Here is a 25837-nt window from a genome sequence, read left to right as displayed (position 1 = left end):
AACACATGTGTTGTTTCTGATTTATCGGTGAAAGGGTCGTACTGAGCTGATAAAACAGGCTCACAGGTATAGCTTGAGCTGTATCTCATCCTATACCAACAGGCTTGTGGCTGATACAATATGCAGGACAGGGGAGCTCGAGGTGTTAAAATTCTACCCCTCACATGGGAAAAAAGGAGAGGCAGGGCAAAGGAAGGCGAGATTGAAAAATAAATGGAGTATGTGATTGACAGCCTATGATTCTGGGTATTAGACTGAATTGGATTAGGGAGGGAGAATCAGCCGGCCATGACCCCCGGATAGCTTGGGATACATTAATACTGAATATCCAAGAGCGTTTTCCTCCATCAGTCTCCATCACTGGGCTACAAGACTCGGTCACAAAATACTTCATCTTGTTCTGAGTCCCAAAGCCCTGAGACTTCTCAAATCCAGACCGTTTGTGCCAAGAAGATTGGCAACTTGCTGACACGATATGAAAAAGCAAATTTCAGTCTTTGGATTTGAGGGTTTTTCTTTTATCTTTCAGAACATCAGAGAATTGCCTCGGAAAGTCTGAACAGGTGGGGCCACTTCAAAACAAAGTGCTGAATGAACAGGAAACCAGTGAAAACAGAGCCCTGGAAATGAAGTATGATCAGCAGAGGATACACAAGGAGCTCATCTCACACAGACAGATGCATGCATAAATTGTGTGGATTTTGGCTCAGACCCCTGGTACCGTCTGTCAGAGAAAAACCATCCATTTAGTAACTTATTTACACTTCCTAAAAACAAGGCTGCAGAGCTGAAAAAGGAATTTGTGCTTCCTCAACAAAATTATCTGCATTTTGTGCAATTTTAGGGAGTTTAAATGAAAGTTTTCTTTCTTTTCAGTCCCTCATGAAAAGGCATCACAATATCGATCGGTCCCCAAAATGTGCACAAAACTGGACACAAAGAAGAGTACGTTCAACCTCACTGCCCTCTCCTCTAATTGAGACAAACTAACCCTTCTTCCACGACTGTCTCCACCTTTTCCAGCGCTAATACATTCCTAATTGTCCTCCACCTCCTCCCCCCTCCTCCCTGTGTGTAACATAACTCTCCCTTGGGCCATGTGAAGCAACACTGGTCCTGTATGTGAATAGACAATAACAAATTCCTCCGTGTTCAGACTGGTTGGCCAAATATAATAGTGCTCGTGCGGCAACTTGCTGCTGTTGGCATGAAGAATGAAATATGATGTTTCACAGCGTCATTTTTCAAAACTGACATGAGCCTGGCTCCTGTCCAAGGTGGAGTGGCATATCAGGTCAGGCCATCTGAAGCTTGTCTCAGAGGGAGTGAACTGATGTGTCTGTTTCAAGTACAAGTGCGATGCTGAGTTTATCTATCGTACCAGATATGAAAAAGCAGAGAAATGTAGGTTTTCTATTACAAAAACAATCCTTTCCCTTATACTTCCATGCAACAACAACAACAAACAACACAGGAGACAATGCTATTAAACTGAACAGGTAAAGCAAGGACAAGCCCCAACCACAATTCTCTGCTCCCCTTGTAATATTTTCAGCTTGTACGCAGAAGCACCAGCTTGGCAGGGTGGTTTATGTGCATACAGAGTCCTGAAAGGAACTCAAACCCCCAAAATAACGGTGACAGAAACAGAAAGCATAGCAACTCTGGGCTGTGTGCAGCAGGGCAGAGCCACACAAGTCTGTGGGCTGCTCAGGCGCTTTCTGCTCCAGTGACCAGCAGTAAATTCAGCCAAATGACTTCTGAACCTGACAGAGGTACAACTGTCTCCACCATATTTCATTTTGACAATGTCTTTTAGAGACAACAGAGTTTATAAAATGCTTGGATTTGACTAACAGGATTGACTTTTTTCATGTTAATTTAAGGGTCTGTGTCCACTAGTAGCATCTTTTGTCCAAGCAGTGCACACAGCCTTAATTTCATTGCACTTAGGGCCTGTGTCCACTAGCAGCATGTTTTTACCCTGGCAGTGTACACAACCTTAATTTCAGAGCTCTTAGGGCCTGGTTACACTACCAGCATGTTTTTGCCCTGGCAGTGTACACAACCTTAATTTCAGAGCTCTTAGGGCCTGGTTACATTAACAGCATCTTTTTCCCTTACAGTGTACACAACCTAAATTTCAGAGCTTTTATCACCAGCACTAACTGTTGCAAGGTTAGAAAAGTTGTCCCATGGCACCAAAACTTCCTGTTGGCTACTTTTGAGCACAGACCTCCGCCAAGCATAATGTAATGGTCACGCAACACTTCAGTCTTACTTTAATGTTATACTCCCGTTCAGCAGCCTGTCTGCTACAATTTGGTGTTAGTTGCAGGTTTGTACAATAATTCTTTACCTGACAGTAATGAAAATTATAATGACCCGGTACATGTTTCATATTCTAGATCTTATCCAGAATATTGCTCGGATCTGGATCGTACTTTTACATCTGTCAGAAACTATGGTGACCTTGTCTTTTATTGTTTTGCAAAGCAATCCAACCATTTATGGTGGAGTTATATACACATACGGTGAAAACAGCCCTATCTCACAATGATAAAGAATCCTTTAAAAAAGTCCCCGATCCAGACGGAGATCCGGATCACCTCCAAAATTTAATCAATTCTTCTTTATCCCATTTTGAAAGTTTTCTAAAAAAAATTTCATCAAGAAGGTGGAGGTAACTATGATTGCAGCAACAAAAAACAGCTGATGTGGAGGGTTGCACTTTGGATGCTGAACTACATTGATCTTGTATCAAAAACAAGAGGCAATAGTGCACAGGATGCTGTTAGTGGAGACAGGCCCTCAATCTGCTTGTTGAAAGTAAAAGTGGAGATTAATTTAGGCTGATATAGCAGCTGCTGATCTCTGGTAGGTTTAAAAACATGGAGCAAACTAGCTCATCAAGGGTTAAGGTTTCAGGAAATTCACTGATTTTTATTTTTTTTTTATCTCTGGTGTTATTAGCATAAGCCATTAAGCTGAAAATAAAAGTCCCATGACATATTCCTCAGACTGGACGGTCTATTGATTATCCTTTAAATAACAAACTCACTATTTAGAATAAAGTGTCATACCAAAGTAATTAATGTCATACTTCTTTAACGGCTCCCTGCCCTTTACAAACCCCCAAACCCTACACACCACAGCTCCCAATCAATAACCTTTGAATGCTAATGAGCTAGCAGTACGTTAGCTCAGAGCTGGACAAGATAAATTGCACCTCCTGGCCTCACTAATCCAACTAGTACGACAAACGCACAAGGCACGGTCATTAATGGCAGACGCTGGCCCATAGATTTAACGTGTGTGTTCACCCAAAGTCCCATGAGGCTTTGAGGCCGATCTGCTGGACATTCATCACTGTCTGGGGAAAAAGGAGCGCTAATAATCCTGCAATCCCACTATAGACTGCTAATGATCCAAAAAGCTATACAGACGGCTGACTTGAACCTGAACCAGGACATGTGCGGTGTTTTCCCATGTGAAATTCAATGCAAATCACTTGTTCTGATATAATGAATGTTCCTCCAGTGCTGTATCACTGTCATGTGATACTCACCACTCCGCTCTGCTTCTCCTTTTACCAAAACAGAGCCAAAAACATTCAAATATCTCTGAATGATCCTGTTTTTCTCTGTTTTTCTGCTGTTGCTGCAACACACTTCCTCCACACGTATCATAATAAAACTTTTGTTGTGAAAGGGAAGGGTTTTCGTCCTCTGAACTGCTGGAAGTGCTCTAATGGGAAACAGATGGAGACCTTGTGTGGTTTTCATTAACAGCTGAAACAGCAGATTAACACACTAAATCAAGGTAGCGCAAAATATAGAGGGAGAGCCATATAAAAAATGAGGCTGTAGCAACTCAGTTTTATTGGTGTAACCATGCGTGGCAGTCTGTAAATGAGATCTGGCTTTTTTCCCCTTTATATTGTGCAATAACTTACTGACATGTCATCTATAATGAGCATCATGTTTTAACCTGTGGATTGGCTTTTATCACAGTTTGACTCAATACCAAAATCACCAATGATCGGCCCTTAAATGATCATCTCTGAGCACAATTTGCGTAAACATGCAGCTCCACTTTCTTACCTCTTGTGCAACTATTACCTTGGTAATCCCAAATATTGGATCTGAATTCATTTTCAGTAGATATTCGATACAAAAAAATGTGAATCTAGATTAGGGGCTAAGAATGCAAATCAGAACATCCTTGCTTTTTCTTCTTGTTTTGTTTTTGTACTGTGGGAATGGCAGGAGGTGAGAGTTAGCATGGTAGGGTGGTATTTTCAGGACGCTGGAGCTAACTGATGGAGCTTGTATAAAAAACTGGAGGATGGGGCCCTTTGATGACGTCAGCAATGTGCTGGCTCTTCCTACTGATTTATCTTCATGATTGGATGCTAGGGGGACATTGGGGGCCATGTGGTTGGTTATGTAACTTATGCGGACTGGCAGTTCAAGTATACAAGTATTAGGGCTGAACGATTAATCCCAATGAAACTGACATCGTAATGTAATGGAATGCAATTATTATATTACAAAGGCTGCAATTAGGAAAAAAAAGAAGTAATAGTAACTTGTTCTTCCTTGAAACCAGCAAAAGTCAATGTGATGTTTTTTTTTCCACGCATGAATATTACACATCTAAAAGGCTTAAAGTGGGGGTTGGAGAAAGAACTGAAAATCGATGTATCAGGATTTTTTTGTTTGACAATATCAAAATCAAGATTCTTTGTTAAATAATTTTTTTTTTTTTTTTTCAAATTCAAATTCTTTATTTCAGTCTTTGTTTATATTGGAAAACAGTTACCACTTTTCTCCAGCAGAAGGTGAAATGCTTCTCTCTGAATCATGTGATGTGCATTTTATGGGAAAATACGGCAGCTGATATAGTCTGTAGACCTTATCATCATCATTTAACTTTTTTTTACATGGTGTGGTGTTAAAAAAGCAAACTAAAAATCGCAAAAATTGTAATAGAATCAAATTGCAAAAATAGCATATCTTTCCAGCCCTAGTTTGGTTTTAAATCAATCTGTCAATTTTCTACTGTGATTATAAATTAAGATTTGTTATTCGTATCAATTCATGCATTCATTCATCTCATTTCATCATAACATGTAGGCCTGGCCAAAAGGACTGAATTGTTTTTATGTTAACAGTCGTGTTAGTTATACTATAGAGTGATTTATTGGTTGTGTTAAGAGAACAATGCAAAAGACAAAAGCCCCTTTCAAAAATTGGAATGTTAAATCTAAATCACGATATTGGTCCAAAAAAAATCTCAATTAGATTATTTTCCGGAATTGTTCAGCCCTAACGAGTACTATTTAATGGTCAGTGCTTATAATTCACTGATTACTTGAATGACGGTACAGCTTTTGGAAGCTCCTAAATCACTGCCGAGTGATTACATCACATTACAACCTGGGACTATGGATGGGTACCATGAGGTACTTTTATAGGTACCAACCAGATTCTGTCTGTAGTACCTAGTACCCATTCACATAAAATCAAACGGTACCATGTTTCGGTACCTAAACACATCCTTGTGACTGTGGGTGGAAGAGAAGGCGATTTTCCACACTGGACATGAACACAGCATTGCAAGTTTATATATGGAGAAATGAAAATGTTAAATTGAAAAACTTTTAGATTTTAAAGAAATTAATATTTATTACAACATAAACGCACACAAAAGTACCAAAAATTGGTACCGATGAGTACAGATACTGACTGCCAGGTACCGGGCATCGTTACCGTACTGTTTCAAAAATGAGAGGTACATATTTGTACCTGGGGCTGGTAAAAACTGTATTAAAGATAGATTTTTAAGAAGAGATATATGTCACGACTCATCCCTCGTAATTTATAGATTTAATCAAGAGATATTGGGATTGTGGCATAACAAGACTGGCTCATCCTTGAGCTCTTACTCTTTTAAAGCAAAAGCATCTTGATTTTTCTGTTTTCCAACACACCTGACACTTTGATGTTAAGCCGTCCTAATTAATACAAGCACAGTAGTAATAAGAAACTCTGCTTGTAAATCCAAAGCTCTGTCAAACAGTTGCTGATATTTAACATGACACTTTTTGTTGCTGCTTAAACATCAGGCCATTATTTTCTCAAACAAAAGTGCTGTGTGAAATAGAAAATCTGCTTGAAGTCCAAGTAAGAGCTATAATCCCAGTCACTCCTGTAAAACAGCAGGGGTGGGATATTAGACGTAAAAACTGAAGCTAGACAGGTCTACTGTATCAATATGTGTTTTGTTTTACCAGTGATGTGAAAAAAAATCAAATATGCCAGAGAAAAGGAAGGAAAAACACTCTGGAGCCAAATGGGGGAGGGCCTAATAAATCCCTGGGGCACCAAATAAAACATGGTCACATTTGTAGAACTACTGGAATCTGTCAATAGGCAGCAGCCCACAGCAGGAAGAGGAGGAGAACACACACACACACACTCACACACACACACAGTCACAGCAGAAAACCAGGTCCGCTTCACCGTGCAGGTCAGAGCCTGTGGAGTATTGATAGGATTCAGTAAAGAAAGGTAAAGCTCTAAAGCTCACCTTTAGCTGAGAATGTCAGCCCGTACTTACAGGAGGTCTGAGGGGATGAAATATAAAGTGAAAGATCAGACAACTCAGCCTCAACTACAAATCTATTTCCGATCTTTGTCATATAAGGACGGCAGTGAATGTGTCTGTGTTTGGGTTTATTTTGAAAAGCTTTGAGTGAATGTCCACTAGCTCACATTGCGCTCTCAGAAAGCTCTGAGTGGAGGAAAGAGCGCAGTGAGTGGACTGAAGCATCAAACAGAGGTGGCTCAAATTGGAGCCTGAAGGGTTATTGATGATCTGTTATTGACATTTCATTTAGCTGGCTTTTCCCAGCCTCTGCTTTCTCTCTGTGTTCAAGGGAAGTTAAAGCCACAAAAAGGCTAACTGACTTTTTGGTCATTTCACTGCACAGGGACACTTGAAGCACTTAGGAGGCATTAAATCTTAAGTTTCTTAAATTGAATCATCTGTCTCCTCAATGCATCACAAGTCACAAATTCAGCTCAAGGCAAAATGCACTTCAGTTTGCTGGCACTGAACACGAAACACTGCAGTCCTAGCTTCTTGAAAAATGGGCATGCCTAAACTTCTGAAGCAACAAACAGCATCCCAAACCCTAACCCTAACCCTAACCTTCTGGTATCTGTTGAATATTAATATATCAACAGTCATCATTAATGATCTAAAGAATCTGAGCTAATATGTTTGGCTAAACAAACAAGCTAGGAATATCAAGCCTTCGAACATTTCTTTCTGGACTCTTCTGAATGTAAGTCTAACATTCATTCATCTTTGGCTCCATTCTTGGAGTCTAACTCCCAAAGGAAACATCTGGATCCTTGGCTGTAAAATACCTGACTAAAAAGTTGCCAAAGTTTTGCTAGTGAATTGATAGAGCTCTCGTGGTTTTAAGCGCCTTGTTGCTGCCGACTGCTGCAGCCAAAGTCAACACTTCGAGAGCAGCAAGGGACAAGTTCAGGAGAAGTTGCCAGCTGGACAAAAAGCTAAAACTCTCAAAAGAGCAATATTAACAAAGTTGAGTAGAAGAAGAAAGGGTTTGTCATAGTTTCTGGATGAAACTTTAAGTTCAAGTTTAGTCACTGTTATTTTGAACTGAATTTTTTTTTTTGGTCTATTGAGTTTTTATAGAAGACATTCACTTGTTGCTTCACCCATTTGTGATGAGACAAAATACTGGCATGTTAGTGCGAAGAACTGAATTTCCACTGAATAAGTGTGGCGCTCTAAATAGACTTCTTTAGAAACTGGATGATGTCACTCTTTCATGATTTCTCAGGTGGTGCTAAATGCATGAAAACTACTACACACTTCTTTAAATGCTAAGACAATAGGAAAGGTGGAAGTTATCTACAAGTCTGCTGTCCTGAATACATGATAACTGCTGCTGATTTTACAGAAGAGTGACCAGAGGATAGATTTCTACCTGCTACAAACTTAACTCAGTACAAAATTTGTAAATTTGGTAAATACAAATTTGTCAGCCTTTCTTCAAAGTATCTGTACTTGCGAAGGCTGCCAATACCAGGAGTCGATACTCAAGGCAAAAACAATCCTATGCTGAGTAATTCCTCCTCACCGATAGTTGGCACTTCATTGCTGGGGTTTGGCACCACAACAGCTAGTGTCAGATTGTCAGTGTCAGTGACAGTTCAGACAACATGAATGAACCAGGGAGAGTTAACAGTTAAACTCTTTTATTTTACGCTTCAGTTTATATTAAAACCTCTAAGGATGCACGATGTATCGGTATCCGCCGATGTGTAAAAGTGGGCCCATATTTACGTATTAGCTGCCAGCCATTTTCGAAGCGTCTTGAACGAATTTTCAAGACCCAAATAATGTTGTTTTCTCTGACTATGTAAACACCAAAACTATCCAAGAAGAGTGGACTCTTGTCTTTTATGGCTCTCTTCCTGTTTTTCCAAAAAACAGACAAAACATACTTTTTGATCACGTCAATCTCAGGCACTCCATCCTTTAATCCTCTCCGTGATTGTCTTTTCTCACAATTGCCCCACTTTTTCTCTCTGAACTTCCTCAACACATCACTACAGTTTTTTTCTAACCAATATTGATATTGGTAAATATCTGTTGTCGGCTTAACAGCAATATTAGTAATGGATATTGGCCAAAATTTTCATATTGGTGCATCTGTAAAAACTTCACAAAACTCTGACAGTTGTTTGTTCTATTTTGCAACAAACTGTAAATTCTGAAAGAGTTGTTTGTGTTTCATTTTGGACTTAATGGCTGATCTGTCACTGTTAATCGAAAATTTGTGTATCAAGTACTAATGGTATTGTTACTCAGTATCTGTGAGGACTCAAAAGGCAGTACTTGTACAGGTATCGGTCTGAAAAAAAGTGGTATCAAACATCCCTAGTAATGCTTCTCAGGATGTTGTCTTGTTGAAAAGCTTATTTCTGTTTTAAATGGAGCCACATTTGTAAGGAACAGGCATTTGTGAGATGAGCAGCAGAGCTGAGTATGAATTTGCCAAATCTTCTCTGCCAATGCCAAACATTAGGTCTTACCACATTGTGTTATACTGTATTACATTATATGGCAGTGTCACACCATATTGTGTAGTAGCTGTATCGTGGCACAGTAACCCTATCTTTCTATCTAAATATCTTTCTCTGAAATAAATAAACAAAAAAATGAATAAATAAATACAGAATGCTGGTCCAGGTCTTTCATGGTAAAATGTGGTAAAAATTTTGCTTTTAGATGAATGTATGTTCCCACAGGAAAAAAATCACAGATTTCTAGTGTTTTTTATTCAAATTATTCTGTCCTGAATAGTATCTTCTTGGAAGTATTTGATTTATTTTATCCAATTTTGTGATCATGTAAAATTGGATCAAAATGTACACCTTAATAGTTTTTCCCTTTTGCTAAGTGCTGCAGGAGCCCGAAGAGATTTGACCATTTCACCATCAAAGCTTTTTCTTCTAAATTGGATGGTTGGTACTTACTAAACTGGATGATGGTGGAGTGGGAAACAGTAGCACCAGCAGCTATGAGAATATATCTAACTTTATATCAGTTTTCCATGACAACTGTGGCGTATGTATGCGTATATGTGTATGTACAGTAGGTGTTATTGATGTATCAGCCTTGCTCCAAGGCTTGCCTGTTCCTTGACCTATAGCGCAAACGCCAGGCTATAGTAATAACGATCCATCTAACTTGTTTTGCTCCAAGCTTTTCCAAACCAGTGCTCAATGATTATGCATGAGCAGGAGCTGGGAGAGTAGATATACTATCAGAGTCTTAGATGGATACGCTCTATAGGCAATAAAGCTTTTTCTACCACCATCTCCCCATGCTCGCCTGTGGTGTGTGGGATGATGGGGCTGGCTCCTGGCTATGGATGGACTTGTGCAATGGCTTTCCACACAGACACAAGCACATGAGGTACAGTTTGAGTGTGTATACGCAAATTACAAAATGACCTCATCCGTCACTCTTGAGTCTATATTCCCCTCCGGAGAGACCTCAGGGCCAGGAGGCAATGAACACAAGACCTGGACCAAACACATTCATCCTCATGCACCACTGGTACAACCAGCCGTGACCAACAGCCCCCTCAACAAACCAATCGATCCACATGAAGCCCCTTCAGCTTGGCTGTAACAATCCATATGAATGTACAGATTGAAAAAAGCCAAATCCCAGCAGGGGATCCTTCAGGTCTATATATTTACAGTGGCTTTATAACACCATTACAATATTCATTACTTGGATTATACCTTGAGCCAGTGCCCCGGCCTCGGGCTACAGGTGCAGCATGATTTGTCTCCTGCATGGAAGACGGTGGACGTCTTGATATATTACAGTAGCCTTAAGTCTTTGCCTATGGTGGGAACTATGAATTGGAAATTACCTAATTATATTCACCGTCTCAACTAAATGCACACGGAGGAAGTTCTCCTCCATCTCAGTCCTCATGAATTCATTCAAACAACCGCATTATCATTCTTAATCTTCCTCCCCTGACCAAACTACCTGTAGCAATGAAAATATTAACTTCAATAAGTGAGGAGAGATTGAACTCAGAAAAGTGTACATTTAAGAATAAGTATATTTCAGGTTAAGCTTAGAGGTAAGTAAAGCGTGCAAGGCTATGTCTGTTGTTTGAATGAACTAATTTATTTGGAATAACTGTAGAAGGGTTGATGCTGGTCTTGGGCAGATTAGTGGGGGGCTGTGGGTCCGTCCCCCTAGCTTATATTATAGAGCTGGGATGATATGCTATTCTAGCAATTCGATTCTATTACAATTTTTGGAGGGTGACGTAGATTTAAATTGCGATTCTTCAATATTTACTGTTTTTGTGATTTTTAGTATGCTTTTTTTACACCAGACCATGTGAAAAAGTAACATGATGATAATGTCTATAGACAACTTTTTTCCAATCCAGTCTATAAACAAAGACTGAAATGAAGAATTTGAATTTGAAAACATTTTTTTTTTTTTTACAAAGAATCCTAATTTTGATATTGTCAAACAAAAAAAATCCCAATATATTGTGATATATTTATATATAAATGAGGGTTTATATCCTTTTGATGAAACTGCATAATGGTTGTAGGTCAGTTAAAAATAATATACATAGATAGGATCCAAATATCCTTCCCTTTTTAGCTAAGAAAAATTGGACTTAACAACAACCACAATATTCATGTTTTTTTTTTGGTAGAATTTCCCCGAGAATTCTTTACGCAGCACAATTTTTTCTTTACTGCTATATTTTTATCCTTCTGGATCTTAAGTCTTTGTTTTTAGGATAAGTCAGTGGAAACGACACAAAATGCGTGCCATAACGAGACGAACCGAACTGGTCTGCATGGTGAAAACGCTGCTAAATAGTACTTAATCTTATTTAGTTAAGAATGCTTTTCTATTATCATAAATGGTTTTTCAAGAAAGGGTTAATTCAAAGAATTATTGAATCATCCGATTACTCGATTAATCAGATATTCGATTAAACGGGTATTCGATTAACCAGTTATTCGAACAGCTACTCATGGGACCTTTTACCAAATTATTCAAACTGTTGGATTAACTGATAAACCAATTATCTGACTATTTCAAAAGAACCTGACCCATCCTGGTTGAAAGCAAAGAAATTTTTCGCATAGAAACAGCTTGTCACTAACTGTAAATCTAAAGTTGCAGCTATTTTCAACTACTTCACATTTTTACTGAAACTGGGACAAGAAAAGAATTGGTCTTCCAGTGTCTGATAATGAACAAGTAGTTCTTTGACTGTATTAGCACACACAATCACATAATGCACACACATACACATACACACACACACATCTCTATACAGGAAGCAGAAGGTCTGGTAGTGGGCCAGAGCTATTTTATAGCTATTAGACGATTAAAGAAAGTACCTGGAGGGTTCAGCTGTAACTCTGCCTGACACACAAACACACACATCTGGTGTACACTCTAAAAGAAAGGAATGGAGCCTGGGTACCAGAGGCAATTAGTCTGATTGGTGGATACAGAAATAGGACTAATAGACTGCCACGTTAGCACAGAAAGACACAGAACGAGACTGTTAAAGGATAGCGAAGACACATAACGCTTTGTTTGTTACACATGCTTCCAAAGACACACCCACATATTGACACACGTTGGAAAAACAACTGTGTTTGGGATGGGCAGAAACAGCTGAACTGTGTCCAAAAGACAGCAGAGCAGAGAAGGGAAAAGGGCCAGCAGTGTGTGTGTCTGTGTGTGTGCAAATAACAGCGCAGTGCTTACAGTTTACCCTCAGCACATATGTGTGTGCATTTTAAGGAGGAGGTGCTGATGGAGGTGACAGGATGTGAAGCGATTTTAATTAGCGACGAGTCTGTCATTAAAATAAAACTGCTGCCTGGAAAAAAGAAAGAGAGGCTCAGAGGAGATCCGGGGCGTCCCCAGAATACAGTGTAATAAATAAACTGTGTACATTAAGATTCTGCAACAGCTGCTGGTGGCAGGGAGGATACTGAAGCAGCCAACGTGTGTGACACAGATTCAGCCCTGTTTTTGTATGTAAGGCAAATATTTGATCCTTTTTTATTAGCTAGTTTAGGAAAAACTATTGCTGTAACTTTGATGCCAAAAATGTTTGAATAACTTAATTTACAGAGAAGAAAATCATCATTAACAACACAGATGAGCAAAAACTGTGAGCAGCCTTGCTCTATTTTGCAAAAAAAAAAATTCTAATGTACTTATTCACATTTGGCTATTTCAATGCTTTAACTAGTTTGAAATATTTCCACACTGCTGACATTTGAGCCATAGGGCTGCTAATGCTAACGTATGAAACATTCCCATATGTGTTTGTTTTTGTCTATTTGAGTCATGTGTTCCCGGAGAGTTACAGTAGGATGCTGTAAAGCAGATGTTACTGCTGTTCTTTGTCTGGCTGTGCACATGTTTTGCAATGAAGCTAAAGCGATTGAGTGACTAGTGTTCCATATTAATGAACCATTTCTTTAAGGATCAGGATTTTTTGCCCCGAATCCCAGTCCGAGCCATTTGATTTTGAGTATCGACTGATACCAGGTCCAAATCCAACTTTAAGTGAAAGTGATGTCATGCCCTGTGTTGCTTCTGTGTGGGGGTTATACTAAGCCATTATTTTTTCCCTTTTGTTTTGAAAAAAAAAAAATAATAATAATAGTAGTAGTAAAATGTAATATATATATATATATATATATATATATATATATATATATATATATATATATATATATATATATATATATATATATATATAAATTTATAATTTCGGGGTGCAATATCTGATTCTGATCAAGTCTATAACCACATGATCGGCCCCTATTTCCAATTACAGGATCTGATTTTGATTAATGATTCTGATGAATTAATGAAAAAACGCCCAGGTCAGGGCTGGAGATTGTAGTTGTTGCCCCCATGAGGCTAGCTAGCTTGAGCTGACCAATCTGTGGCACCTTTCCCTTATGACGTGACCCACTCTCACTCTTAGCAATGGACTGATGTGTTTTTTTTCAGGGCCGATGCCGATACTGAATATTAGTAGCCATGGAGGAAGATAACCAATATGTGGAGCTGATATTTATTTGCAGTAAAAGTGTTGGCGTCAAAATTCTAAATCATACAAACTCCAACACTCACTCACGGCTTAATTAAAACCTCTTCAAGCATATGTTCGTTAAACAGCTCCAAGGCTCAGCAGCAAGTTAAATGAAAACTTGAAAAAATTAATAGCTAAAGTTTTTTTACAGTAAATAGAGTTTTCCAAAATTTCATTGTAACTGCAATAGGACTGGACTGAATTGAGTTTGTGTTGCCTTTTATAGGAATGTGATGTATTTGCAATATTTATCTGTTTAGTTTTCACACACTCAAGTGAGTGTGTTTGTGTGTAATAGAGAGAGCACATCCACAGCTTTGACTGCTGATTGGCTGTCACCTGAGCCATGGCTCTGCTAGTAACCAATCAGATGGTACTGTGGGTGGGACAGTGCTGGGACTGAATAGTGACTGCAGACAGCGGCGCGGCTGCAACAGAGCCAAAATGACACCGTTTTAGATTGGTTTCCTATCGGCCATCGGATTTAAAAAAGGCTAATGCCAATATGCCTAAAAATGCAGAATGTGGGCCTGGTTGATAATCAGTCTATCCCTACTATCCACTGTCCTGTCCTCTCCAAATACAGGCATAAGAAGCTGTAAAAAAACTTTTATTAACACCCAGATCAGCTCCGAATACAAACGATGAAATCAGGATCAGAACACTCCTTAAATTAAGCTTTAAAAACGCTTTTAGCACGGGTCAAGCTTGAGACATCTGTGTCTACCAGCTCTCTTGAAATGCAAGCGCAAGATGCACTTTACGTTTTACAGCAGATGCAGCTGAAGCCTCTTTCTGGTTCACATACACACTGAAAAAAACAGAGGTCAGCTAGAGCACTGAGAATTAAATCCATGCACTTTCCCTTCTCTTAATTTTCACCTTCATAGCATGTTATTGCATCTCCTGTTGACTACAGATGCAAGCTATAATAGCCTACAGCTCCTTCCTGCACCCACTACATCAAAGTAAAAGCCAAATAAAAGTATCAGGGGAGTATTCGATTCTGTGGCTGCATCCTGAAGTTACGTGGAAAACATCAGTAACAACTACAGACACTTTTCACACTTTAGTCTCATCGATAAAGATCAGGTAGAAAACGTGTGAGCAGTCCAAAACATCAGATGCAAAATCAAAGCTAGGCTTTAGCAATCAGCAGCATGTTATAAACACTCAAATGATCTGCTCTTCAGCTGTATCCGGCTGATATCTATCTTCCTTATTATGCCAGAAGTCACAGAGTTTTCCGGTTAGTACAGAAAGAGGAATATCTTTAATATTGCGAGGAAATTGCAAGACAGAGAACAAGATAAGATAGAGCGTTTAATTTTACGTTTCAGTATGTGAAAATGACAGTAAGTAATGAAATCTCTTTTATCGAGGCGAGAGGTGACCGGTTTCAATAAGCGCACAGAAGACATGTTTTTTAACATCTGCTATATAAAATCTCCTCTGCGATTGAAATTTCACAACTTCTCATTACAGCGCTGTGAAGAAAGTGAGACATCAGAATGTCCTTCCCTTGTGATCTGCGTTAATGTCACTTTCCTCAGAATTGAGTTTCCAGCTCATAGACACATCCTGCCTCTACAGAGGAAGTGTGATCGTGACCCAGAACGCCACACCATAGAGTATAGTCAGAGAGAGTACTTCCACAGCTAACCACAGCTTTATAGAGAATTATGACATAATGATGGCACAAAGTTCAGTGTTTTCTTTTATCCTCCTTCTCTTTTACATCATGAGTCATGTGCTGTTTATATATCACTACTCATTTTAAATCCATAAACGTGCTTCTGTTTACTAAAGTCAGGCACCTGATGTTAAGCTTGGAGAGGCAAAGGGCAAAAGATAAGGTTACACATTAACCCTTCAGATTGATTCGTGACAATGGGTTAAATCAGCATCACAAGGCAAGATAAATAGTAAAAATAACGTGATTGGATCTCAAGAACTGGATATCTATCTATCTGTTGATGCTTTTCCACCAAAAAGCCCAGGAACCTATAGTCCCTCGCAAGACATTCCTGGGAACAAAATTGTTCCTGTGGCCTAATGTTTGTCTTTATTTCCACCATAGACAAAAGACCCTGGTTGATAATGCTAAAAAGAATGGAGATGAAAAAAGGGTTGTTGTACTACACTAAAACAACAGTAGAGGGCAGCATAACAACAGCGAAGGCTATTCAGCAAAAATGACACCATAGTAGGGATGGGTACCAAATTAGGTACTTTTATGGGTACTGACTGAATTCTGTTAAAAGTACCAAGTATGTTCACGTAAAATCAAAAGGTACCATGTTTAGGCACCTAAATGCATCCTTGTGACTGTGAGGGAGTGGAAGAGTGGGCAATTTTCCATGCTGGACATGAACACAGCATTGCAAGGTTATACATCGAAGAAAATGTGAAATTGAAAAAAAAAAAAGTTTTATCATTAAACAAATTGATGTTTTTTTTATCACATAAACACAAAAAAGTGCCAAAAAATTGTAATCATTGAGTACCGGTATCGATTGCCAGCTACCGGGCATCGGTTCCGTATTGTTTCAATTGTGAAAGGTACCCATTCCTACACCATAGAAGAAGAAGACAGGCTAGTTAAGTAGGGGTAGTAGTAGGGGTTCAGCATGTGATGGTTTTGATTGTGCTTTATTGATCTGCAGATGCATTTGTTGATACTGCATTTGGAGACAAGTGCTACTGGCAAATCCGTCGCTGGTTGAAGCCATATGAAAACAGTTTCAGTTTCGACTGGCTAAAAACCGGACCGCTCTGCCATTAAAAGCATGAAAATGGCAGAAACTGACCTGTGTTTTGGATTAAATAACTAGCCTTCAACTAGGATGCATTCTCGAGGACTCATTCTTTTTCAAAAACTGTTGTAAACCCAATATCCTCTGACGCACTTAGTTGAAAGTCTCCAGTTAACAGGGTCACTTTTCCCATCATAACACCAGGAGCTGACAGAGATACATTCACACAATTGTTTAGGTTTCAAGTCAACCACAGCTCTGTGTGTGTATTGTGGTCAAATCTTTTACCATAGGCCTTAAAATAAACTAAAGCTCTGACTGTTAAAAATCACACAGTTCCAGGTGAGAGCCCCTAGTTACCGGGGAAGTTCCTGCAGTTGAAAAGCACCCTTTGATTATACTCATTCAATGAAATCCTTTCGAATCACAGATAGAAGAAGTTGTTTGGTCTGACAAAAATTGCAGCTGTATTATTGACCTGTGCACAGGTGGACCATGCAGAGTTCTCCACAGAGCCTTTGATTTCAGGCACACAAACAGATTTAACTGATTGAAGGATTGTGTCGGTCACTCACAACAAGCTATTTATCCTCCACAGAGAGGCCCCTGCAGCCTGCCCTCAGCAACATCACAAACACAACACTCACCCACTGAGACCGGGACATGGCAGGCCAGGGCCCTGCGTCACCGGGTCAGATGCCGGTTGGATAAGAGGCAGAGTTCATAGAGCTTTATCCTCAAATAACTTGAGAGGTCTCGACTGAATAACAGCAGTCCGCTGGAGGTTAAGAGGGGAATGCAGGAGAATGTTTGAGAGGTCAGGAGGGTTGCTGGGTTTATTGAAGAGAAAGTGGAAAAAATAGAAAAGAAGGTGAATGGAGAGCCAAAAATCTTCAAGGTTTTAGTAAAAGTTATGCTGCACTTTGGCTTAAAAATAAATAAGAGGGAATTTATGGACTAACTTCTTTGATTCCTCTGCAAACATCCCTATCATCCTTGAAATGCCTCTTATCTTACATCCCAGTGTACTTACACTGCCACTACTTCTGACACTTTCACTTAGATCATTTACTTGTATCTCATCCTAATTTAAAAACTCAAAAAATTGAATGTTAAAATTATTATTTTTTGTTTCCACCTGAAAAACAGCTTTAGGAATCAGTCACAGCTCCCGTCCAAACCATTATTTGGCCCTACAAAAACAAGTGGTTTCAGGTCATTTTCTTGTCCTGACAAAAACTATGATGCAGTGCTAAGCTAGCTAGCTAACAGTGTGATGTTATAAAGCTAGCAACGATAGTTCTACCATTATCATGCTTTTCTATTCTTTAAGTTTTTAAGAAATTAAGCCGAAGCGAAAGTGATAAAATCTGCAGTTCATCGAGTGTCCACTTGAGGCTGGGATCCCAAGTACCAAAAACCACATACACACCAATTCAAAAAAGGAGATTTTTAAAGCAAACATGTACAAGTTTACAGCTTTTGGACAAAAAAGACTTCAGTCTGAATGGCTCATTTCTACAACAGCCTTTTTAAAAAAAAAAAAAAAAAAAAAAAGTTATTTTTCATGTTAAACTTACACATTTTGCCCATATAAAGGAATGGCTCACAAGACTGACAGGTCCACACCCTGTAGCTGTAGCTGTTAGTGAGGAAACTCAAAGCCCACCTTTTGAGTTCAGCATGAGCAGTTTTGATTTGAATATGGCTCCCAACTTCAATAGGCTTTAAAACTTCATATCAGAAACAACTGGGTGACATCACCAAGACTATGTCCTTTTGTTAAACAGTTTAAAATACATTTATGCAGTTTAGCCTTCTTGTTCCTCCAGCTCAAAGGGATTCTATTTCCTTCTTGGTTCCCCAATGACCTTTATGTGACACTTAAAATGCAGATGAAATGTAAATAGAGAATAAATATCCTGTCTTGAACTGATAATATGAAAAGACAAATGCATTTTTTCACATTAGTATGTATTTTTTCATGCTTGTATTATCCCACTGCAGCTCACTGCCTTTGCACGATCAGCTGTCTCATGCATCTCTAACTAATACTGATATTTGTTTCTGTCTGAGCTTTAAACTTGCACCGATTGGTATTCATTTATGGATATTGAGCGACCAGTCATGTCAACCTTAATTTGACCTCGACTCAGATTTTCAACTGTAATGTAACAGCGAGTGAATGTGTTGGTTGATGTGTGATTTGGGGTCTGTTGTATAATTGTAAAATAATAGATATTATGCAATGGTTTGCATTTGAATAAATCTTATTTTAGTCTCGGTGATTGTTCTGTGTGTGTCTGCCAAGGGATGCAAATGGAAATTAGCCTGCAGCTAAATCTGGCATAAACAATTTCTTATTTGAGAAGATTTCATCAGGCAAGGGTCTCATTTGATCAATTATATTAATAGTTTTTAGATTAATTTAAAAAAGATAGCATCACTTTTTAAGCTAATATTGAAATGTGTTAGAACACGTTGGAGTCATGTTAACAATGAGATGTATGATGGTTTATTTTCGTCTGAAAGTGCGGACTTTGAAGCTCCTCTCTGATAGAAGCAGGTAATCTAGGACAGCGAGCTTGGAGTTCTCTGGAGACAAACACCAACTGACTCCCCAAAATGTTCCACATCAGCATGTCTAATTATCTCCTATCAAAGCAGAGGAGCTGCAGATTTTATGCATTACAAAATTTCGACTAACAACCACAGCGCCGAGGCTCCAGTGAATACTGTGATCAAGGATACAAGCGAGTGAAAACTCACCTCCGCTGACATTTCTGCTGTTCAATCAAGCGAGGCGTAATAACCGGCACCGCTGGATCAATATTTATCTGAACAGGTTTGTCAAAATTACTCTTCTTCACCGAGCTGATTTATTCAAATAGCTTTTCTCACAATATAAACAGAGGAACGGATCTATCAAATGGAAGAAGAGATGTGTTTAAACAGCAGGGGCATACAAACATTTACTTAAACATCACGTCAAATATACTTCAATGCTGCAGTGACAGAAATATTTAGCAGCTTGATACTAAAAATACATGAGAGTAAGACATTTATAAAGACTTCCACCCCATATTTTTATGATTGTATATTATTTTTTCATCACTTCTCAAACTAAAGTAAAAGAAAGCAATATTTATCAGTGCATCTTTCAGGACTCAGATTCACTACTTCATCTGTCTTACTAGTCCAAATGCTTCAAAATAAGTCTCTGAAATAAAGAGAAACCTGTTCATTGTTTGTGAAAAAGTGTCACCAGTGACCTTCAGTTTTAAAATCCAACACAACTGTTTAAAGCAAAGCAAAACTCTGATCCTCCTTTGCCAACTCAGCTGTCAAATTCTGACGCTGACACCTCTGAAGGAAACAGCAGGTGACTCTGAAGAACAGGTATTTATTTTAAGGTTTAAAGCGCCATTGAACCTGTTTATGAGTTAACTTAAGTTGGAGTTTAAAATAGAAACAGCTGGAAAACATTCACTGACCTGAAAGCAAGTAAGATTTTTAAAAAGCAGAATTTGTGTTTATGTCACGTTTTTGCTGTCTGCTCCAGCCGCTCTGTTTTCAAAGATAAGTTGACTTAATATTTATCCATTTTGGAAAATAGCCTAGAGCCTCACAATCTGTGCGTTTAATAAACACAAAAAATCTTCAACACTGTTAGGACAGAGGAAACTTTCTGCCAGAGAGCTTTTGTTTTAAAGTGACATAGTTCAGAGTTGAATTTCAAAACTCAAACACTGATCTGGGAAGGAGAAAATTTGGGATCCCTTTAGAGGCAATAGATTAGTTTATCTATTACCTGAAAAAAGAGACAACAACAATCCTCATGCATAGCTGCCACTGATGCCATAACAACCTTTGCACATCTGTAACATCGTCTGTGTTCTCACACCTCTGTTGACTGAAGGATGTACATTTTGCTGATTCGCACACAGTGCAGCCCATTGCCGACGTGATGTGTTACATGCCACGTCCTTGCAGCTGACAGTATGACAGCAGGGTTCCTTAACCTTTCCGCACAGGTCAGGTTATGACACTGGAAACGTGGTGTCTTCAATACTAAATACGTGCAATGATCTTCACAGGGTTCAAGGCTGTGTTTACTTTCGCACTATTAACAGAGTAACAGTGTAGGGCACTGTGTTGAACCTGTATTATTGGAGACTGTGTTTTTACGGTTGTGTAACTGTTTGGTGTTGATTACAGTGACACCTCTGGCCACAATCGGTAGTGTTTTTTTTTCAGGGAAAGACACCATTTCCCATGAGCACGATCAAACATTGTATTTATTTAAGGAAGCAAATGAATGGATATCAGATCTTCTTTTTAACACAACGTTTCTTTGTTCAAGACAAATTTTTGCAGGATGCAAACGATGAGGTAATGTATTTATTGGTAGATATGCTGTGCTATTGCTTGGAATGTGACAACAAGCAAACTTAGTTTGTAATTTAGTTAAGTGTGTTCTTAGATGCATCGGTAAGATGTAGCATCTTGGTTATGTTTTATTGTTACATATTTGTCATTCATTCATTCATTATCCAAAGAGCTTATCCTGTTCAGGGTCGTGGGTAGCTGAAGCCTATCCCAGCTGTCATTGGGCGAAGGGTGAGATACACCCTGAACTGGTTGCCAGTCAATCACAGGATAGACACAGAGACAGACAACCTTTCACATGCACACTCACATCTACAGACAATTTAGAGTGACCAATTAACCTGATGAGCATGTTTTTGGATTGTGGGAGGAAGCTGGAGGAACATGCAAACTCTACACAGAAAGGCCCACCAGCCAAGTTGGGAATCAAACCGGTGACCTTCTTGCTGTGAGGCTGCAGGGCTGACCGTTGCAGCCCCGTTACATTTATGTTTGTGATTAGGGATGGGTACCTTTTCACATTTGAAACGATACAGTACCAATGCCTGGTACCTGGCAATTGCTACCGGTACTCAACGGTACCGATTTTTGGTACTTTTTTGGCTGTATGTGGTAATTTGTTTAATAATGATTTTTTTTTTCAATTTAACATGTTTATTCTTCAATATATAACCTTGCAATGCTGTGTTCAAGTCCAGCATGGAAAATTACCCGCTCTTCCACTCCCTCACATTTACAAGGATGCATTTAGGTACCTAAACATGGTACCTTTTGATTTCACATGAATAGGTACCCGGTACTTTTGACAGAATTCAGTCGATACCTTTCAAAGTACCTAATTCGGTACCCATCCCTAGCTGGTAAAGCCAATAAATGTCACCAATGTTACTCAAAAAAAACTAGTATTGCACAAAACATGACCATGATTATTAATGTATTAGTCTATGTGTAAAAAATAAACTTAAAATGATTTTAAACTGGCTGATCCAGGAACTGAGAAAGAAAACAGTAGTGTTTATGGCATCAAAACCAACATCCCCAAGTTTCAGAATAAAATATTTTAAAGATACTTTGAAGTTATATTTATTACACAGTTTATGGGCAACATACGGCGGAGTAGCTCTTCGGCGCCAAATATGAACTTTATTTTCACAAAAATATCAACATTAAGAGTTGAATTAGTGTCACCAAAAGGGCTTCTTGTCTATGGGCTGTAAATTGATTCATGCTCTCCCAGAGAAAACGACCCCACCATGAATACTAAGATAAGGCATTTAGAAATTGCAAATTTTGGTGTAGATAATCTCATTTTGTATGACAGGTTATGATCAGGCAATTATATAGAAAGTGAGACTATTTCAAGATAATTAAGTCCTCACAGTGCCTTTACAACAAGCTAACTGTATCCCAAATGCATCCCCTAATCCAACAGCATGACTGATTCTTGGTTAGTAGTACAACTACATCCTTGTGTTATTAAATTTCATTTGTGTATAGTCTCACAGACTGTCAGGTCTGCACAATGATAACCTGCAGACCTCATTCAAAATTTCATTTGAAATGTTTTCCAATAAAGTTCAATATCACGTAATCTGTCTGTGTGGTCAATCACAATGCTGAACCCTTATCTACAAAATCCCCCAACAGTCTCCTGCGCCACAACCTGAATGAGCAAACGGGATCAAGTCACCTGGCCACATTGTGAAACTCTTCTTTTTTTTAAGGTGGAGGAGATATTGCTGTCGCCTCGGTTAAATATTTTCTGTCCTGATATTCCAACAGAACACAGAGCCGGGATGATAACACCTCCAATAAAGCAGCAGCCTGACTGCACACAGCATCAACAGACACCTGAAACCACCTCTGAGAGACTCCACCACTGGGCTTGTTTCACACACGCACACTCACACACACTGTGCGGTGACATAATGCAAAAATAGCTGACATGCTACCTGTTGGTGCTTTTCACCCTGCTGCTGCAGGATGAGAGGCTTAGTGATGAATGAGGGGACATGACGCGGCAAAGATGCCTCAAAATAAAAGTAACAGACAAATATCAGGGTTTGGATTCACAGTGAGCTTGTAAAACGTCTCACTTGCTCATTAGTATACAAATCAGGTCATAGATAAAGATGAGATAGAGGATGAAAGGTGTGTTTTCTTCCTCACAGCCATGACCTGAGTTTTCCCACAGTGGTTAACGACCACCACAGCTGGTAATGCACCAACCCTGTAATGCCTGAAACTGGGAAGACAGGTAAAACAGCCCGGAGGGCGGGGGAGAATCCTGCATGCATTCCTCCGTTTTCTCCAGGAATTCACCTCTGTTGGATTTCGTGGAAGAAAATCGCCACGCAGGACCCCATTGCAAAGGAAAGTCTCACTTCAAGGCGCATGATCCTCGTCCTAACATCCTAAAATGTTTACTAAATCCGGCTGCTAGAATTGCTGAATTCTGTGGGGGAAATTGTACGACAACTGGACTATCCATCTCTGTGATCATATGGCGTTTTAAATAGCGTGTAATGCAAAAACACTGGAATAGACATGCAATATATGCACATGCATGTTTCTATCTCTGTCTTGTTTGCTCTGATAATAAAGCTGCAGGGCTTTTCTCAAAACAGAAACCCCGGTTTCAGTGCTTCATCTTGCTTAAATAAAGCATGAATAGAAAAGAAGAAACCTTTCCCCAGCAGTCTGGTCTGATCTGAGTAGGAAACCTGTCGTACACATGCTGGCGCCTCTCTTCATGTTAGAGCAGACTTTCGAAATATCACGCGAACATTTTGTAAAAGTTGTCATTCCCGTTATATTCGGCCTCTTTTGTGTTTTATATATCAGCCGAATTGTAAAGGGGACGTAAAACCTTGACTTTAGTTACTGAGACAGTCCTCTCACACATTAAAGCAGCTCATTTTAAAGTTTAAACCAAACTTGTCGGTTTTTAAGCGGACTTTCGTTCAGCGCCTTCCTCCACAGAAGGAACCCAGCGCGCGAGCTCAACAGATACTCACCTCTTTGACTTTAGCCCGTCTCTCTCTGGTCTCAGGGTCCACGGGTTCGTGTCCAGTCGCCCCGGGTGGGCGGTGGTACTCAACGAAAGGTAAATTATTGACATCCTTCCCACCTTGACCTATACTCTCCTTTTTAACTTTCTCCTTATCCACAATAATGTCCTGTTTGATCTGATCGGGTCGTTTTTGTAGAGTATCCTTCGCCTCTATCAGAGCCTTTTCGTGGTCTTTCCTGATCTTAGCCAGGACCTTCTCGTCATTTCCAGCCGAACCCGAGTCCCCGCTGTCCTGCCCGGTGCGGGTGTTGGTCTCCACGGCGGAGGAATGAAAGAAAACTCCGCTAAGCAGCTTTGTCGAGTCCGGGAGGAAGAATATGGCCCCGAAACACAGGGTTATAAAAGCGCTGAAGACTAATAACAAAATGAATTTCTCTGTCAACCTGAAAGAGGTCGGGCTGGCAGACTTCCTATTCGGGGTCGCGGTAAAAGGTAGAAGAGTTGCAACTGGCATTTTCCCCTCTTCCTTCAACAACTCCAACAACAGAAAAATGAATTTAAATCGTCGAAGTAAGTCGCGTTGAGCTCAAATCCGCCTGATCCCGTTCAGAAATCCATGTCCGGCTGAGTCAAAGCGTGACAACTGTAAAGTACCAGTGGTAAAATCTCCCGTGAAAAGTTGAGGAGTGGGGCTGCTGCCCATACCGGAGACTCTCTGCAGACAGATCGAGTCTAAAGGCTAACACAGGAAGCAACGGCAGATAGGCGTGACTGACAGCCGCGATGAGCTAATCACTTTCTGCCCTGTGAGTGGTGGGAACGAGGGGGGCGGGGACTCCCGGCGGCTGGGTATAAAAGCGGTGACAGCAGCGTTGGACAGTTCAGTGCTTACTAACCGTTGAAAACGGTTGAGAGTTAGGAAAGACTGCAAGAGGAAAAATGAAGCGTCTGGACTCGTTTTAACGGAAACAAAAAAGATGTTACCGCTAACTTAACTTTTCCTTCAAGACTGTTTTCATTAAATTCAACATGTAAACAAACAAAAAAAAAAAACGTACAGAAGAAATCGTGAGGAAAAAAAAGATCAAATCTCCATTCTGTTAACCAACAGTCCCAGTGTCCACTTTAGAGATCTGTACTGCACTTTTCTGTTGAATTCTCACTGATTAAACCACAATCATGTCCTGGAAGCATTATAATCCACTAGCAGTTAGAATCAAAATGTAAAAGAAAACTTACAATATAACTTAAAAGGCAGGTGTTTGCAAAGTTAAAGGCAAGAGGTAGACATGATAATATTAAAGAGAAGTGGGGTAAATTTAGTTTTTCTCAGAGACAAGAAATAAAAGCAGCGTCCATCCACCTTGGAGAAGTAGCACATCTGGCCAAAAATGAAAAACTCACAGGGGGGTTGGCTCTATGGTGACAGCTAGTAAACTTTTCATAAGAACTATATCTTTTCCACTGTCTGTCAATACACCTGTTCACATGAGTAAACTACTGCTCATCTGTTAGAATCAAATCATGTCTAGTTTTGTTCTTTCCCTGGCATGGACAACTTTGTGTGTGTCTGTGAAGTCTGTGAATGAATCTGCAATATTGGTGCCCCCTGTAGACAAACCCTGGCATATTATCCCTGGACTGATCTTGTCTTGTTTGTGTGTGGGTAATGTTGGCTGAGAAAAAAAAAACTAATCCTACTGTTTGTTTGTTTGTTTTTTTGGCAGTCAATTGTAGCACTCAGTGAAATGATAAGAAAGGATGGTCTTCAATTTGCTGCAGAACTCTTATTTAACAACTACCTTGTGGCAGGTGTTAGGCATTAAAACTCAACCCCTTTTTGAAACTTATGTCACTGATAATTATGAGTTTATGTTTTTTGGGAGAAAACATTCTAGAGAGGCTGGATCTCTCAAGGACTGTGTAAGCAAATAGTTACAGCTT

The 25837-nt window shown here is 39.5% G+C and overlaps 1 protein-coding gene across 1 annotated transcript in view; it reads right to left on the bottom strand.

Moving 5' to 3' along the window:
* Positions 1-24602, bottom strand: part of man1a1 (mannosidase, alpha, class 1A, member 1) — a 235490-nt gene extending 210888 nt beyond the window's left edge. The window contains exon 1 of the mRNA XM_074685022.1: positions 23898-24602. Coding sequence (XP_074541123.1) covers positions 23898-24407 — 510 coding nt within the window. The 5' untranslated portion in view covers positions 24408-24602. The remainder of the gene's footprint in view (positions 1-23897) is intronic.
* Between the last annotated feature and the right edge of the window lie 1235 nt (positions 24603-25837).

Source organism: Halichoeres trimaculatus, unplaced genomic scaffold (assembly GCF_033239565.1).
Source record: "Halichoeres trimaculatus isolate MK-OKI-2021-1 unplaced genomic scaffold, fHalTri1.1 fHalTri1_scaffold_13, whole genome shotgun sequence".
Taxonomy (NCBI): Eukaryota; Metazoa; Chordata; class Actinopteri; order Labriformes; family Labridae; genus Halichoeres; species Halichoeres trimaculatus.
The sequence above is the reverse complement of the archived record's forward strand: the minus strand, read 5'-3'. Positions and strand labels throughout refer to the sequence as shown.